General features: G+C 43.4%; 1 protein-coding gene across 10 annotated transcripts in view; it reads left to right on the top strand.

Moving 5' to 3' along the window:
- The window catches only part of fbxo41 (F-box protein 41), a 548,611-nt gene that overhangs the window by 222,341 nt on the left and 307,799 nt on the right, over positions 1–18,471 (top strand). For 8 of the 10 annotated variants that reach the window (XM_072578275.1, XM_072578265.1, XM_072578279.1 and 5 more), the window contains exons 9-11: positions 398–516; positions 9,752–9,910; positions 16,880–16,995. In XM_072578275.1, coding sequence (XP_072434376.1) covers positions 398–516; positions 9,752–9,910; positions 16,880–16,995 — 394 coding nt within the window. Of the gene's footprint in view, positions 1–397; positions 517–9,751; positions 9,911–10,572; positions 10,797–16,879; positions 16,996–18,471 lie in introns of those variants that run through there. The other 2 variants (XM_072578289.1, XM_072578282.1) reach the window with 2 other exon arrangements.

The following is an 18,471-nucleotide window of genomic DNA, read 5'->3' as shown; positions in this document are numbered from 1 at the left end:
ATAATCTTGTTTTCTCTCGACCTCAGTTTTAAAATAGTGGGGTTAAATTAGCTACCTTCCAATCTGTAAGAAATTTCTTGTGCCTTCTTAATTGCTTACTGCACCTGTACAGTAACTTTTTTGTGACTCATGTACTAGGTCACTCAGACACTTCTGTGCAATCTCCATTCAAATATTTGCTGCTTTTCTTTCATTCCTTCAAAATAGACAAATTCACATATCTACTTCACCTGCCAGAATTTTTCCCATTCATTCAACAGGTCTCAAGTTCCTTTACCAACTCCTCACATCCTCCACAACTTAATGGCTTACCAATCTTTGCTTTTTTTTTGACAATTTCAGGATAAGAAGCTCTGTATAAGTTTTTAAAAAAATCTCTCAATCTCTTTCCCTCTAGCCATCAGCCAACTCGATTTAACAACCGCAGTCTACAGATGATCGGGCGTTGTTGGCCACACTTACGAGCACTGGGAGTTGGTGGTGCAGGTTGTGGACTACAGGGGCTAGCCTCTTTGGGTAAATTTCAAGGTGTCATTCCAGATTCACATGTGATTTATTTGAATTCATAATACGAGCAATTTATATAACTAACCTTTAAATTCGCAGAAAATACACTGCAGCTTGTCCTTACAATTTAATCCTTTACAGCCTAGCTATTATCCCGATAAGTCCGCATTGCACCAATTCTTCACCAACCAACCCACACCTTTTCAAGGTTGGTAAATTTTTCCTGATGTGTGACACCCAGAATTGAAGGAAGTACTTTAAATGAGATCTAACTCAATGTTTACAAGAAAAAAAGACTGCATTGCAGGCAAATGAGTACTTTTTGAATGTCAAAAGTGTAACTTTGGAAATGTGCCAACAATGATAACAGCTACATCCCCAATGCAGCAATAAATTAGTATTCTGTATTTGGTATTTGAGAGATAAATATTGATCTAGATTCTGACAATAATCAACCCCACTCATCTTAGTCTGGTGCCACATGATCTTGTTACAACAGACAACCGAACCAACTGACATGAAGATTGGTGGAGTAGCAGAAAGCATAAGGAACTGTCAGAGGATACGGAGGATATAGATAGACTGGAGAGTTGGGCAGAAAAGTGGCAGATGGATTTCAATCCAGACAAATGTGAGGTGCTGTATTTAGGCAAGACTAATTCTAGAGTGAAATCATACAAAGAATGGAAGACCCTTGGGAAAAGTTGATGAGCAGAGAGATCTGGGAGTTCAGGTCCATTGTACCCTGAAGGTTGCTGCACAGGTGGATAGAGTGGTCAAGAAGGCATATAGTATGCTTGCCTTCATTGGATGGGGTGTTGAGTATAACAGCTGGCAAGTCATGTTAAAATTGTACAAGACATTGGTTCAGCCGCATTTGGAATACTGTGTACACCTCTGGTCACCACATTACCAAAAGGATGTGGACATTTTGGAGAGGGTGTAGAGAAGGTTTACGAGGATGTTGCCTGGTATGGAAGGTGCTAGCGATGAAGAGGAGGTTGAGTAGGTTAGGTTTATTTTCATTAGAAAAAAGGAGATTGAGGGGGGACCTGATTGAGGCCTACAAAATCATGAAGGGTATAGACAGGGTGGGTACAGACAAGCTTTTTCCCAGGGTGAAGGATTCAATAACGAGAGGTCATGCTTTCAAGGTGAGAAGTAGAAAGTTTAAGGGGGATACACACGGCAAGTACTTCACACAGAGGGTGGTGGGCATCTGGAATGCTTTGCCTGCAGAGGTGGTAGAGGTAGGCACGGTAGATTCATTTAAGATGCGTCTGGACAGATGCAAGAGTAGGTGGGGAGCAGAGGGATACAGATGTGTAGGAATTGACCGACAGGTTTAGACAGTACATTTGGATCAGCTCAGGCTTGGAGGGCCCATGGGCCTGTTCCTGTGCTGTAAATTTTCTTGTTCTTTGTTCAAATTAGCCCTTCTATCTTTTATTTGCATACAGTAAAATTAAAACATTCAGAGACCCTCAAAATTGACACTCTTGGATGGAAGTCATCAGAACCTGCCCCTCACAAAGCCATACTGACTATCTCTGATCAAACTATGATGCTCTGAATAATCGTAAATCCTGTCTCTCGGAATCCTCTAGGAGAAAGTGAGGACTACAGATGCTGGAGATCAGAGCTGAAAATGTGTTGCTAGGAAAATGCAGCAGGTCAGGCAGCATCCAAGGAGCAGGAGAATCGACGTTTCGGGCATGAGCCCTTCTTCAAGAATGCATGAAGGAGGGCTCATGCCCGAAACGTCAATTCTCCTGCTCCTTGGATGCTGCCTGACCTGCTGCGCTTTTCCACCAACACATTTTCGTCTCAGAATCCTCTCCAATACTTTGCCCACTGATGTAAGACTGACTGATCTGTAATTCCCAGGATTATCCCTATTCCCTTTCTTGAACAAGGGAATAACATTTGCTACCCTCCAATCATCTTGCACTATTCCAGTTGACAGTAAGGATGCAAAGATCCCCAAAGGTGCAGCAATCTCTTTCCTTGCTTCCTGGAGTGACTGAGGGTATATCCCATCTAGCCCAGTGGATTTATCCATCTTTACGTTTTTCAAAATTTTCAGCACATCCTCCTTCTTAACATCAACCTGTGAGCATCTCAGTCTGTTTCATGCCATCCTCAGAAACATCAAGGTCCCTCTCAGTAGTGAATACTGAAGCAAAGTATTCATTAGGCCCTCCCCTACCTCCTCCAACTCCGGGCACAAGTTCCCTCCACTATCCCTGATTGGCCCTACCCTCATTCTGGCCATCCTGTTGTTCCTCACATAAGTGTAGAATGCCTTAGTGTTTTCCTTAATCCTACCTGCTAAAGCTTTTTCATATCCCCTTCTAGCTCTTCATAGTCGATTCTTCAGTTCCTTCCTAGCTACCTTGTAATCCTCTGAAACTCTGTCTGATCCTTGCCTCCTCAACCTTAAGCAAGCTTCCTTCTTGACTAGATGTTTCACATCCCTTGTCACCCAAACTTCTTTCAACGTATCCTTCCTTTCCTTGCCTCAGTGAGACAAACGTATCCAGCACTCGCAGCAAATGCTTCATAAACAACCCCACATTTCGGTCATACATTTAAGAACAAAGAAAAGAACAAAGAGCAAAGAAACTTTACGGCCAGGTTCGGCCCTCCAAGCCTGAGCCGATCCAAATCCACTGCCTAAACCTATCACCCAATTCCTAAGCATCTGTATCCCTCTGCTCCCCACCTACACATGCATCTGTCCAGACGCATTCTAAATGGATCTACTGTGCCTGCCTCTGCTGGCAACACACTCCAGGTACCTACCACCCTCTACGTAAAGTACTTACCTCGTGTATCCACCTTAAGCCTTTTCCACAGGGTGAAAGATTCAATAACAGGAGGTCATGTGTTCAAGGTGAGAGGTGAAAAGTTTATCTCTATCCACCCTGTCTATATCCTTCATGATTTTGTAAACCTCAATCAGGTTCCCCCTTCCATCTCCTTTTCTCTAATGAAAACAATCCTAACCTACTCAACCTCTCCTCATAGCTCGCATCTTCCATACCAGGCAACATTCTCGTAAACCTTCTTTGCACCCTCCCCAAAGCGTCCACATCCTTTTGGTAATGTGGCGACCAGAACTGTACACAGTATTCTAAATGTGGCCAAACCAATGTCTTGTATAATTTTAACATGACTTGCCAGCTGTTATACTCAATACCCCGTCCAATGAAGGCAAGCATACTATATGCATTCTTGACCACTCTATCCACCTGTGCAGCAACCTTCAGGGTACAATGGACCTGAACTCCCAGATCTCTCTGCTCATCAACTTTTCCCAAGGCTCTTCCGTTTACTGTATAGTTTGCTCTAGAATTAGACTTCCCAAAATGCATCACCTCACATTTGTCTGGATTGAACTCCCATCTGCCATTTCTCCTCCCAACTCTCCAGTCTATCTATATCCTCCTGTATTCTTTGACAGTCCCCTATGCTTTCTGCTACTCCATCAATCTTCGTGTCATCTGCAAACTTGCTGATCATGCCAACAGTGTCCTCTTCCAGATCATTTATGTATATTACAAACAACAGTGGCCCCAACACTGACCTCTGTGGAACACCACTGGTCACCTTTCTCCATTTCGATAAACTACTAGTCTCTGTCTCTTGTTGCTCCACCAGTTCACTATCCACTTAACTATAACACCCTGCACACCATGTGACTTCACTTTCTCCATCAGTCTATAATGGGGAACCTTATCAAATACTTTAGTAAAGTCCATGTATATGACATCTATAGCCCTTCCTTCATCTATCAACTTGGTTACTTCCTCAAAAAACTCAAATTAGTTGGTAAGGCACAAACTGCCCCGGACAAAACCATGTTGCCCATCACTGATAAGCCAATTTTTTTCCCAAATATAAATAGATTTTATCCCTGAGTACCTTCTCCAGCAACATTTCCACCACCGACGTCAAGCTCACTGGTCTGTAGTTACCTGGAATATCCCTACTACCCTTCTTGTACAGTGGGACAACATGAGCAACCTCCAGTTCTCCGGCACCTCACCTGTGTTTAAGGATGCTACAAAGATATCTGTCAGGGCCCTAGCTATTTCCTCTCTCGTTTCCCTCAGCAATCTGGGATAGGTCCCATCCGGTCCTGGGGATTTGTCCACCATAATAACCTCTAGCCTATCCAACACATCTTCCCTACTTATGTCAACGTAATCCAGAGTTAATCAAACTTCTATCTCTAATCTCAACATTCATCATGTTCCTCTCCTCAGTAAACACTGATGCAAAGTAATCACTGAGAATCTCACCCATTTTCTCAGGTTCGACACACAACCTTCCTTTCTTATCCTTTAGTGGACCAATCCTTTCTCTCATTACCCACTTGCTTCTTACATAAGAATAAAAAGCTTTGGGATTCTCCTTAACTCTACTCACTAAAGCTATTTCATAACCCCTTTTAGCCTGCTTGATTCCTCATTTAAGACTGGTCCTACTTTCCCAATATTCCTCCAGGGCCTGTTCTGTTCTTAGCTGCCTGGACCTTATGTACGCTTCCCTTTCCTCTTGGCTAGTCGTACGATTTTTCCTGGCATCCACGGTTCATGAATCTTGCCTTTCCTATCCTTTGCTTTCAACGGGACATGCCTATCCTGTACTATCTTTGACATATCTTTGAAAGCCTTCCACATATCAAATGTGGACTTCCCTTCAAATAGATGTGTCCAATCCACATTTCCCAGCTCCTGCTTAATTTTGATATAATTGGTCTTGGCCCAGTTTAGTACTCTTCCCTTAGGACCACTCTCATCTTTGTCTATGAGTACTCTAAAACTTAGAGAATTGTGGTCACTGTTCCTAAAGAAATCCCCCATCACAACTTTACCACCTGGCCTGGCTCATTCCCCAATGCCAGGTCCAATATGCCCCTTCCCTCATGGGGGGGAAGGGGCCATATTGCTCTAGAATACTCTCCTGGATGTTTCTTACAAATTCTGCCCCATCCAGACCTCTGACACTCAGATTATCCCAGTCAATGTTGGGAAAATTAAAATCTCCCATCACCACCACCCTGTTGCCTCTACATCTTTCCATAATCTGTTTCCCTATATGTTCTTCTACCTCATACTCACTGTTGGGAGGCCTGTAATACGGCCCCAACAGTGTAACTGCACCCTTCTTATTTCTCAGCTCCACCCATAATGCCTCACTGCTCAAGCCTTCCACAGTGTCCTCCTTTTGCACAGCCGTGATATCATCCCTGACCAGCAATGCAACTCCACCCCCCTCTTTTACTTCCCTCTCTGTCCTGTCTGAAACGTCTATATCCTGGAACATTTAGTTGCCAATCATGCCCTTCCTTCAACCAAGTTTCTGTGATTGCAATAATGTCATATTCCCAGGCACCAATCCAAGCCCTACATTCATCTGCCTTACTGACTATACTCTTTGCATTTAAGTATATGCACTTCAGGCCACTAGTTCTTTTGCGTTCATCTGCTCTCTGCCTACTCTTCCCTTTATTAATATTAAGGTCACGATTCTTACAGTCTCTAGTTTCCACCTCGCAGTCTAATTGTTTTCTCTTCTGGTTTCCAGCCTCCTGCTGCATTAGTTTAAAACCTTCCCAACAGCAGTAGCAAAACCTCCCCCAAGGGCATTATTTCCAGTCTGGTTCAGATGTAGACCGTCCAATTTGTAATAGTCCCACCTTCCCCAGAACCAGCCCCCATGTCCAACAAACCTGAACCCCTCTCTTCTACACCATCCCTCAAGCCATATTCTTTTATTTCTACGCTGGCTAGCACATAGCACTGGTGTAATCCCGAGATCACTGTCTTTGGGGGTCCTCCTTTTTAACTTCCCTCCTAGCTCCCTGAATTCTGCTTTCAGAACCTCATCTTGTTTTTTTTAAACTTACATCGTTGGTGTCTATATGCACCAAGACAACTGGCTGTTCACCCTCCCCTTTTAGAATGTTCTGTAGCCGATCGGTGACATCCCTGACCCAAGCACCTGGGAGGCAACATACCATCCGGGAGTCTCATTTTCAACCACAGAATCGCCTATCTTCTCCCCTTACAGTAGAATCCCCTATGACTATGGCCCTACGAGTCTTTTTCCCGCCCTTCTGAACAGCAGTGCCTGTCATGGTGCCATGATCTTGAGAGTATCTGTTCTCAATGTTAAAAATCATACAACACCAGGTTATAGTCCAACAGGTTTAATTGGAAGCACACTAGCTTCATCAGGTGATATGAAGGAGAGACGCTCCGAAAGCTAGTGTGCTTCCAATTAAACCTGTTGGACGATAACTGGTGTTGTGTGATTTTTAACTTTGTACACCCCAGTCCAACACCGGCATCTCTAAATCATGAGTGTTCTCAATTGAGTTGCCCTAGTTCCTACCTAATTTCATTATAATTCGCCCTCCCCCAATTAATTACTTGCCTCTACCTTCTGCTCCTAACCCTAACTCTAGTAAAGGTCACCACAGTCTTACGTCTATGGTGGACAAAGTATTGGAAAGGATACGAAGAGACAGGTTTTATGGATTACTTGGAAAACCATAGTTTGATTAGAGATAGTCAGCATGGCCTTGTGAGGGGCAGGTCACGCCTCACAAACTTTCTTGACTTCTGTGAGGATGTGACAAAAGACATTGTTGAAGGAAGAGCAGTGGATGTGGTGTATGTGGATTTTAGCAAGGTGTTTGATGAGGTTCCCCATGGTAGGCTCATTCAGAAAGTAAGGAGGCATGGGATACAGGGAAATATAACTGTCCGGATACAGAGGAATATAACTGTCCGGATACAGAGGAATATAACTGTCCGGATACAGAGGAATATAACTGTCCGGATACAGAGGAATATAACTGTCCGGATACAGAGAAATATAACTGTCCGGATACAGAGGAATATAACTGTCTGGATACAGAGGAATATAACTGTCCGGATACAGAGGAATATAACTGTCCGGATACAGAGAAATATAACTGTCCGGATACAGAGGAATATAACTGTCCGGATACAGAGGAATATAACTGTCCGGATACAGAGAAATATAACTGTCCGGATACAGAGGAATATAACTGTCCGGATACAGAGAAATATAACTGTCCGGATACAGAGGAATATAACTGTCCGGATACAGAGAAATATAACTGTCCGGATACAGAGGAATATAACTGTCCGGATACAGAGAAATATAACTGTCCGGATACAGAGGAATATAACTGTCCGGATACAGAGGAAGAGAACTGTCCGGATACAGAGAAATATAACTGTCCGGATACAGAGGAATATAACTGTCCGGATACAGAGGAATATAACTGTCCGGATACAGAGGAATATAACTGTCCGGATACAGAATTGGCTGGCTTATAGAACACAGAGGTTGGTGGTAGAAGGTGCTTTTCAGTCTGGAGCGTGGTGACCAGTGGCACCACCTTCCTAACCTGCAATCTTCTTCCTGACCTCTCCGCCCCCACCCCCACTCCGGCCTATCACCCTCACCTTAACTTCCTTCCTTTTTCCTAACTAGTGGTGTTCCACAGGGTTCGGTTCTGGGACCTCTGCTCTTTGTAATTTTTATAAATGACTCGAATGAGGAAGTGAAGGGTGGATTAGTAGGTTTGCCTATGACATGAAGATTGGTGGAGTTGTGAATAGTGTGGAGGGTTGTTGTAGGTTGCACCGGGACATTGACAGGATGCAGAACAGGGCTGAGAAGTGGCAGATGGAGTTTAACCTGGAAAAGTGTGAAGTGATTCACTTTAGAAGGTTGGATTTGAATGCAGAATACAGGGTTAAAGCCAAGATTCTTGGCAATGTGATGGAACAGAGGGATTTTGTGGTCCATTTCATTAGTGGGGGATTGAGTTTAAGAGCCGCGAGGTTATGCTGTAGCTCTATAGAACCCTGGTCAGACCACACTTGGTCAGATCTAGTCACTTTATTACTGGAGAGATGTGGAAGCTTTACAGAGGTTGCAGTGGAGATTTATCAGGGTGCTGCCTGGACTGGCATAACTTTTGAAGGTTGAGGGAGCTAGGGCTTTTCTCATTGGAGTGAAGAGGTGACTTGATAGAGATGTTCAAAATGATGAGGCATAGATAGAGTTGATAGTCAGAGACTTTTCCACCTGACAGAAATGTCTATCACGAGGGAGTATAATTTTAAAGTGATTGAAGGAGGTTTTGGGGGAGATGTCAGATGTATGTACTTTACACAGAGAGTGATGGATGCGTGGAATGCACTGCAAGCAGTGGTAGTAAAATCAGATACATTAGGGACATTAAAGCGACTCTTGGATAGGCACATGGAAGATAGTACAATGAAGGGTATGTAGGTTAGTCTGATCTTAGACTGGGATAAAAGGTCGGCACAACATCGAGGGATGAGCATCCTACACTGTTCTATGTTCTATTTCTCCTTTTATACTTCCATTTATTTCCTCATTACACATGTTTTACATGGGTTAATTTTATTTCACCCCATTCCCAATCCAATATTAATTCCTTGGGATTTCCAGCTGTCTTCATTTTCAGTTGTAAATAGCAAAGTCAGTACTCGATGTCTGAAATGAAAATGCTGTGAAAACTCAGTAGTCCTGGCAGCATCTGTGGAGAGAAAGCAGAGTTAATGTTTTGGGACGATGAATCCTTCTGTGTGTAACTAGGTGTTCCTCACTGCTTGAATCAACAGCTGTCTAAACAGCACTTACAAATGAGTTTCAGGTAAGCCGCTTTTTTAAAAGTGCCGCAATCTTTTTATTTTTAAACAAGTCCTCTTCCTGTTTCAGTCCACAATCAAAAATACAAAAAAGTAAAATGTCACAGTCTTTCCAGAATCCTGGAACTTGCTCCCTAACAAAATTGTTCATGTACCTAAATAGATAGGCTGCATTAGTTCAAAAGCAGAGCTTACCAAATACTCTTCAAAGACATCCCATGCATAACTTCTTTTTGAAGTCCAGGACCAAACCTGGAAGTAGTAACTACATTTCACTTACCTCATCAGCACACTTTGTCCAGGTGTCTGTATTGATAAAGTATGACATATCTCACATTGATGTGTGTTTGCTCCACTTTGGACATTTAAGCCACACAATAAAAAAGCACTTCACACCAAAACCTTGCACCAATTGTGGTTTTAAGCTTTACAGTCAATGTTTTCTGGACTGTTTTGCATTAACATTTTCTTGTAAGATATTTATTGTTTATACACTGAATGAACTTATTCTTCAGCTCGGAACTGCATTCGATTACAAGTACTAGAACTTGATCATGTGACTGAAATAAACCAGGAAGTAGCAGCAGAAGTTTGTCGGGAGGGATTGAAGGGATTAGAAATGTTGGTCCTGACATCCACCCCTGTCACACCAAAAGCTCTACTACATTTTAACAGTAAGTACAAATTGTTCTTGCAAACATTGTACAGATTTTACACAAGGGAAAGAAGCAATGTTCATGGTTGAGAGATTGCCAATCAGTAATTTTAATTTATACAAAGAACATTAACCTTTATAAAATCTCACTTAGAACTAAGAATTCTGTGGTAGATTATGAATGCAAACTTGCACAAAATATAAAAACGGAGGAAAAGTTTTTATAAATATATAAAATGGAAAAGGTTGGCTAAAGTAGACATAGGTCCCTTGCAGGATGATTCCTGATGAAGGGTTATGCCTGAAAACGTCGATTCTCCTCCTCCTCGGATGCTGCCTGACCGGCTGTGCTTTTCCAGCACCACACTCTTAGACTCTGATCTCCAGCATCTGCAGTCCTCACCTTCCCCTTGCAAGATGAGAGAGGGGAATTAATATTGGGTAATGCTGAAATGGCCGAGGCCTTAAATAACTATTTTGTCAGACTTCACAGTGGAAGATGTGTCTAACATGCCAAAGAATGATGTTAAGGTTACAATGGGAGGTGAGACCGTCAGTTTAATTGTTATCACAAAAAGGGTAGTAGAACATAGGCCCTTCGGCCCTCGATGTTGGGCTTCAGATCAGTTTCACTGGTCAGCGCATCTAACCTATTCTATTATCATTCACACATTTATCCAGTGGCCATTTAAATGCCCTTAAAGCTGGGGAGTCTACGACTGTTGCAGAGAGGACATTCCAAACCCTTACTAGAAGGATCTAGACAGTTTGGGAGAGTGGTCCAGGAAATGGCTGATGGAATTCAATGTGAGCAAATACGAGGTCTTGCACTTTGGAAAAAAGAACACAAGCATGGACTCCTTTCTAAGCGGTGAGAAAATGCCAAAGTACAGAGGGATCTGGGAGTGCTAGTCGAGGATTCTCTTAAGGTAAACATGCAGGTTGAGTCTGTGATTAAGAAAGCGAATGCAATGTTGCCACTTATCTCAAGAGGGTTGGAATATAAAAGCACCGTTGTGCTACTGAGACTTTATAAAGCTCTGGTTAGGCCCCATTTGGAGTACTGTGTCCAGTTTTGGTCCCCACACCTCAGGAAGGACATACTGGCACTGGAACGTGTCCAGCGGAGATTCACACAGATGATCCCTGGGATGGTAGGCCTAACATACGAGGAACGGCTGAGGATCTTGGGATTGTATTCATTGTCGTTTAGAAGGTTAAGGGGAGATCTATTAGAAACTTTCAAGATAATACATGGCTTGGAAAGGGTAGACGCTAAGAAATTGTTTCCGTTAGGTGAGGAGACGAGGACCCGTGGACACAGCCTTAGAATTAGAGGGGGTAAATTCAGAACAGAAATGCGGAGACATTTCTTCATCCAGAGAGTGGTGGGCCTGTGGAATTCATTGCCGCAGAGTGCAGTGGAGGCTGGGACACTAAATGTCTTCAAGGCAGAGATTGATAAATTCTTGATGTTACAAGGAATTAAGGGCTACGGGGAGAATGCTGGTAAGTGAAGTTGAAATGCCCATCAGCCATGATTAAATAGCGGAGTGGACTTGATTGGCCCATTGGCCTTACTACTGTGAGTAAACAACCTACCTCTGACATCTGTCCTATATCTATCACCCCTCAGTTTAAAGCTACGTCCCCTCGCGGTAGACATCACGATCTGAGGAAATAAAAAGCTCTTACTGTCTACCCTATGTAATCCTTAAACCATCTTGTACGCCTCTATTAAGTCACCTCTTAACCCTCTTCTCTAATAAAAACAACCTCAAGGACCTCAGCCTTTCCTCATAAGACCTTCCCTCCATACCAGGCAACATTTTGGTAAATCTCTTCTGCACCCTTTCCGATGCTTCCGTGTCTTTCCCATAAATATTGTGATCAGAACTGTACACAATACTCCAAGTGCGGCCGCACCAGAGTTTTGTACAGCTGAAACATGACCTCATGACTCCGAAACTCAATTCCTCTACCAATGAAAGATAAGGAACAGTGCGCCGTCTCAAGATCCCTGTAAACCTGGGTGGTAAGTTTGAGGGATTTACATACATATGGGGATAGGGAAATGGGACGACACATCAGTCGAAGCAAGATGCTCAGATACAATATGGCTTTACCTCCATCTGTATCCTGGGCCCAGGAGAGAGAGAAAGAGAGAGAGAGAGATTTGACGTTCCCCATTGGCTGGCTGTTTGTTGTTGGTTATGCCAGAATATTATGCCAGTAAGGGTAGTATTGATGGTCTTGAAGGTTTATAGAACATAGAACATAGAACATAGAAGAATACAGCGCAGTACAGGCCCTTCAGCCCTCGATGTTGCGCCGATCAAAGCCCACCTAACCTACACTAACCCACTATCCTCCATATACCTATCCAATGCCCGCTTAAATACCCATAAAGAGGGAGAGTCCACTAATTCTCTAATTTGTTTTGTTTACTGATGACAAAGGTGTCATTCACGTAGCGGATCCAAAGTTTGGGTTGGATGGTTGGCAGAGCAGTTTGTTCAAGTCTCTGCATTACTGCCTCAGCTAAGAACCTTGATATCGGAGATCCCATGGGTGTTCCCTTGGTTTGTCTGTAGGTTTTGTTGTTGAAGGTGAAGTGTGTGGTAAGGCATAGGTCCACTAGCTTGATGATACTGTCCTTGTTGAAGAAGTTAGTAGTGTTTGGTTTATGTGTCTTTGGGTCTGCTACATGGATGAGTCCTTTGTCATCACTAAACGAAACAAATTGGGGAAACCTTCAAAACCATCAATAATACCCTTACTGGCATAAAATTCACTAAAGAGGAGGAAAACAACAACAAACTGCCATTCCTAGATGTCATAGTAAAGCAAACAGCCAATGGGGAACTTCAAACCAGCATCTACAGAAAAACAACACATACGGACCAAATATTGAACTACAGAACCAATCATCCCAACACCCACAAACAAAGCTGCATCAGAACATTATTTCAATGAGCCAACACACACTGCAGCAGTCGCTTAAATGTGCCCAATGACTCTGCTTCCACGACCACAGCTGGCAACACATTCCATGCATTCACAACTCTCTGCATAAACAACCTACCTCTGACGTCTCCTTCATACCTTCCTACTAATATCGTCAAACTATGACTCCTCCTGCCAGTCAATCCTGCCCTGGAGAAAAGTCTCTGGCTATTGACTCTATCTATTCCACTCATTATCTTGTATACCTTGATCAGGTCTCCTCTCTTCCTCCTTCATTCCAGGCCTTATTGAGATTCACAAGGCGGCGGTGTTAGCGATTCTGGAGTGTGTGAAAATAGATAAGTCCCCTGGACCGGATGGGATTTATCCCAGGATTCTCTGGGAAGCCAGAGAGGAGTTTGCAGAGCCTTTGACTTTGATCTTAATGTTGTTATTAGAACAAAGAAAACTTACAGCCCAGGAACAGATCCTTTGGCCCTTCAAGCCTGAGCCGATCCAAATGTACTGTCTAAACCTGTCGCCCAATTCCTACACATCTGTATCCCTCTGCTCCCCACCTCCTCATGCATCTGTCCAGACGCATCTTAAATGAATCTACCGTGCCTGCCTCTACCACCTCTGCTGGCAGCGCATTCCAGACACCCACCACCCTCTGTGTGAAGTACTTGCCACATGTATCCTCCTTAAACTTTCCACCTCTGACCTTGAAAGCGTGACCTCTCGTTATGGAATCCTTCATCCTGGGAAAAAGCTTATCTCTATCCACCCTGTCTCTCCCTTTCATGATTTTGTAGACCTCAATCATGTCCCCCCTCAATCTCCTTTTTTCTAATGAAAACAAGCCTAACCTATTCAACCTTTCCTCATCGCTAGCACCTTCCATACCAGACAACATCCTCGTAAACCTTCTCTGCACCCTCTTCATTCCTTTTGGTAATGTGACGACCAGAGGTGTACACAGTATTCTAAATGCGGCCACACTAATGTCTTGTATAATTTTAACATGACTTGCCAGCTCTTATACTCAATACCCCGTCCAATGAAGGCAAGCATACTATATGCCTTCTTGACCACTCTATCCACCTGTGCAGCAACCTTCAGGGTACAATGGACCTGAACTCCCAGATCTCTCTGCTCATCAACTTTTCCCAAGGCTCTTCCATTCGTTGTATAATTTGCTCTAGAATTAGTCTTGCCTAAATGCATCACCTCACATTTGTCTGGATTGAAATCCATCTGCCACTTTTTCGCCAAACTCTTCCTGTATTCCTGATGAAGGGCTTTTGCCCAAAACGTCAATTTTCCTGCTCCTTGGATGCTGTCTGAACTGCTGTGCTTTTCCAACACCACTCTAATCCAATCTCCAGTCTATCTATACCCTCCTGTATTCTTTGACAGTCCCCTATGCTTTCTGCTACTCCACCAATCTTTGTGTCAGTGCAAACTTACTGGTCATGCCAACAGTGCCCTCTTCCAGATCATTTATGTATATTACAAACAACAGTGGCCCCAACACTGACCTCTGTGGAACACCACTGGTCACCTTTCTCCATTTCGAGAAACTCCCTTCAACTACTACTCTCTGTCTCCTGTTGCTCAACCAGTTCTTTATCCACCTCGTTAGAACACCCTGCACACCATGTGACTTCACTTTCTCCATTAGTCTACAATGGGGAACCTTATCAAACGCCTTACTAGAGTCCATGTATATGACATCAATAGCCCTTCCTTCATCTATCAACTTGGTCACTTCCTCAAAGAACTCCAATTAAATTGGTAAGACACGATCTCTCCCGCACAAAACCATGTTGTCTATCACCAATAATCCCATTCTTTTCTAAATATAAATAAATCCTATCCCTCAGTACCCTCTCCAGCAACTTTCCCACCACCGACGTCAGCCTTACTTGTCTATAGTTACCCGGAATATCCCTACTTCCCTACAACATGAGCAATCTTCCAGTCCTCCGGCACCTCACCTGTATTTAAGGATGCCACAAAGATATCTGTCAGTGCCTCAGCTATTTCCTCTCTTGCCTCCCTCAGCAATTTGGGATAGATCCCATCCGGTCCTGGGGATTTGTCCAACTTAATAACCTCTAGCCTTCTCAACACATCTTCCCTACTTCTGTCAACGTGATCCAGACTAATCAAACTTCTACCTCTAATCTCAGGATTCATCATATTCCTCTCCTCAGTGAACACTGATGCAAAGTAATCATTCAGAATCTCACCCATTCTCTCAGATTTGACACACAGCCTTCCTTTGTTATCCTTTAGTGGACCAATCCTTTCCCTAGTTACCCTCTTGCTTCTTACATAAGAATAAAATGTTATTATCCACAAGAATAGTTCCAGAAGACAAGGTAAGCAAATGTCCCCTTGTTGAGGAAGGGGAGTAGAGACAACCCTGGTAATTATGGACCAGTGAGCCTTACTTCGGTTGTGGGTAAAGTGTTGGAAAGAGTGTTATAAGAGATAGGATTTATAATCATCTAGAGAGGAATGAGTTGATTAGGGATAGTCAACATGGTTTTGTGAAGGGTAGGTCATGGCTCACAAATCTTATTGAATTCTTTGAGATTGTGACCAAACAGGTAGATGAAGGTGAAGCAGTTGATGTGGTGTAATGCATTTCAGTAAGACATTTGCTAAAGTATCCCATGGTAGGCTATTGCAAAAAATACAGAGGCATGGGATTCAGGGTGATTTAGCAGTTTGGATCAGAAATTGGCTAGCTGAAAGAAGACAGAGGGTGATGGTTAATGGGGAATGTTCATCTTGGAGTTCAGTTACCAGTGGTGTACCACAAGGATCTGTTTTGGGGCCACTGCTGTATGTCATTTTTATAAATGACTTGGATGAGGGTGAGGAAGGATGGGTTAGTAAGTTTGTGGATGACACTAAAGTTGGTGGAGTTGTGGATAGTGCTGAAGGATGTTGCAGGTTACAGAGGGCCATAGATAAGCTGCAGAGCTGGGCTGAGAGGTGGTAAATGGAGTTTAATGTGGAAAAGAGTGAGGTGATTCAGTTTGGACGGAGCAACAGGAATAAAAAGTACTGGGCTAATGGTAAAATTCTTGGTAGTGTGGATGAGCAAAATTGCCACCTAAATTGACAGGGTTGTGTTAGCTTTTATTGGTATAGGGATTGAATTTCGGAGCCATGAGGTCATGCTGCAGCTGTACAAAACTCTGGTGCAGCTACACTTGGAGTATTGTGTACAGTTCTGGTCACTGTATTATAAAACGGATGTAAAAGCTTTGGAAAGGGTTCAGAGGAGATTTACTAGGATGTTGCCTGGTATGGAGGGAAAGTCTTATGAGGAAAGACTGAGGGACTTGAGGCTGTTTTCGTTAGAGAGAAAAAGGTTGAGAGGTGACTTAATTGAGACATATAAGATAATCAGGGGGTTAGATAGGGTGGACAGTGAGAATCTTTTTCCTCGAATGTTGATGGCTAGCATGAGGAGACATAGTTTTAAATTGAGGAATGATAGATATAGGACAGATGTCTGCGGTAGTTTCTTTATTCAACAGAGTTGTAAGGACTGAGAGTGTGGTGCTGGAAAAGCATGGCTGGTCAGGCAGCATCCAAGGAGCAGGAGAGTCAACATTTTGGGCAAAAGCCTTTCATCAGTCATTTCTGCGAAACCATGCTCTTGACTCTAATCTCCAGCATCTGCAGGTCTCACTTTCGCAGAGTTGTAAGGACGTGGAACGCACTGCCTGTAACAGTAGTAGGCTTGCCAACTTTAAGGGCATTTAAATGGTCATTGGATAGATATATGGATGAAAATGGAATAGTGTAGGTTAGATGGGCTTCAGATTGGTTCCACAGGTCGGCGCAACATCAAGGGCTGAAGGGCCTGTACTGCGCTGGAATGTTGTATGTCTATGTTTATGTTCTATTTATCGTTATTTTTATTATAGTCTAAAACTGTTGGAATACTCTGGCAACTTAGTCTCTTAATTAATGATTTGTACTTCTCATGATAATTATGAGTCATTTTCCTTTGAAGGTGTCTGTTGCAGTTTAAAATCGATTGTAGTGCATATCAGTATAGTCGATTATTTTGAGGATCCTGACAGCCCAGAAGCTCGAAGGCTATTTGAGGAAATGGTCAATAAACTTCAGGTAGGTTCCTTGTGTTTAATAGTCTGAAATAACCATAAGTCCCACCAGATTGTTTGACTGTTTTATAATTTACGCCTGTCTCTTTGTCAGATATGTCAAACAGTCCCTCTTCAATACCTGCATCCAGGCTGAACTGGAACAGTTGAATTGAATTGAATTGAATTTATTATCACATGTACCGAAGCACAGTGAAAAGCTTTGTCTTGCAAGCAATACAGGCAGATCACAGAGTTAAGTAGCATAGATAAGTAAATAAAAGGTAAACAGGACTTCACCCACAACTTCCACCCCGCCCTCAAATTCACTTGGTCCATCTCAGACACCTCCCTCCCCTTTCTTGACCTCTCCATTTCCATCTCTGGTGACAGTCTCCAGATGGACGTTTACTACAAACCCACAGACTACCTGGACGACACGCCTTTCCACCCAGTGTCCTGCAAGAACTCCATTCTGTTCTCTCCTCTGCCACCGCCACATCTGCTCGGATGAGGAGACATTCCACTCCAAGCATTCCAGAGATCTACCTATGTTGAACAGCATGCTTTCCTCCCAATCTCATCCAGACAGCCCTACATCGCACCACCTCCATTCCTCGTTCCACTGCTCTAAACCACCCACCTCCCAAATTCAATAAAGACAGAGACCCTGTTGTCCTCACCTATCACCCCATCAGTCTCCGCATCCTTAAATACTTTTGCCAATTCCAATTCGACCCCACCACCAAGAACATCTTTCCCTCCCCACCCCTCATTGCCTTCTGCAAGGACTGTTCCCTTGCCAGTTCATGGTTTGTGTGCTACTCTCCCCACCAACCCCCTTGAACCCCAGGTTCAACCCCCAGGATGTTAGGAGATTACAGGGTAACCTGGACAGGTTAGGTGAGTGGTCAGATGCATGGCAGATGCAGTTTAATATGGATAAATGTATGGTTATCCACTTTGGTGGCAAGAATAGGAAGGCAGATTACTACCTAAATAGAGTCAAGTTAGGTAAAGGGGCAGTACAAAGAGATCTGGGTGTTCTTGTACACCAGTCAATGAAAGCCAGCATGCAGGTACAGCAGGTAGTGAAGAAAGCTAATAGCATGCTGGCCTTCATAACAAGAGGAATTGAGTATAGAAGCAAAGAGGTTCTTCTGCAGCTGTACAGGGTCCTGGTGAGACCACATCTGGAATGTTGTGTGCAGTTCTGGTCTCCAAATTTGAGGAAAGACATTCTGGCTCTTGAGGAAGTGCAGCATAGGTTCACGAGGTCAATTCCCGATATGGCGGGACTATCTTACACTGAAAGACTGGAGCGACTGGACTTGTATACCCTTGAGTTTAGAAGACTGAGAGGGGATCTGATTGAGACATATAAGATTATTAAAGGATTGGACACTCTGGAGGCAGGAAACATGTTTCCGCTGATGGGTGAGTCCCAAACCAGAGGACACAGCTTAAAAAAAGGGGTAGACTATTTAGGACAGAGATGAGG

The sequence above is a fragment of the Chiloscyllium punctatum genome, chromosome 1, assembly GCF_047496795.1.
Source record: "Chiloscyllium punctatum isolate Juve2018m chromosome 1, sChiPun1.3, whole genome shotgun sequence".
Lineage (NCBI taxonomy): Eukaryota > Metazoa > Chordata > Chondrichthyes > Orectolobiformes > Hemiscylliidae > Chiloscyllium > Chiloscyllium punctatum.
The sequence above is the reverse complement of the archived record's forward strand: the minus strand, read 5'-3'. Positions and strand labels throughout refer to the sequence as shown.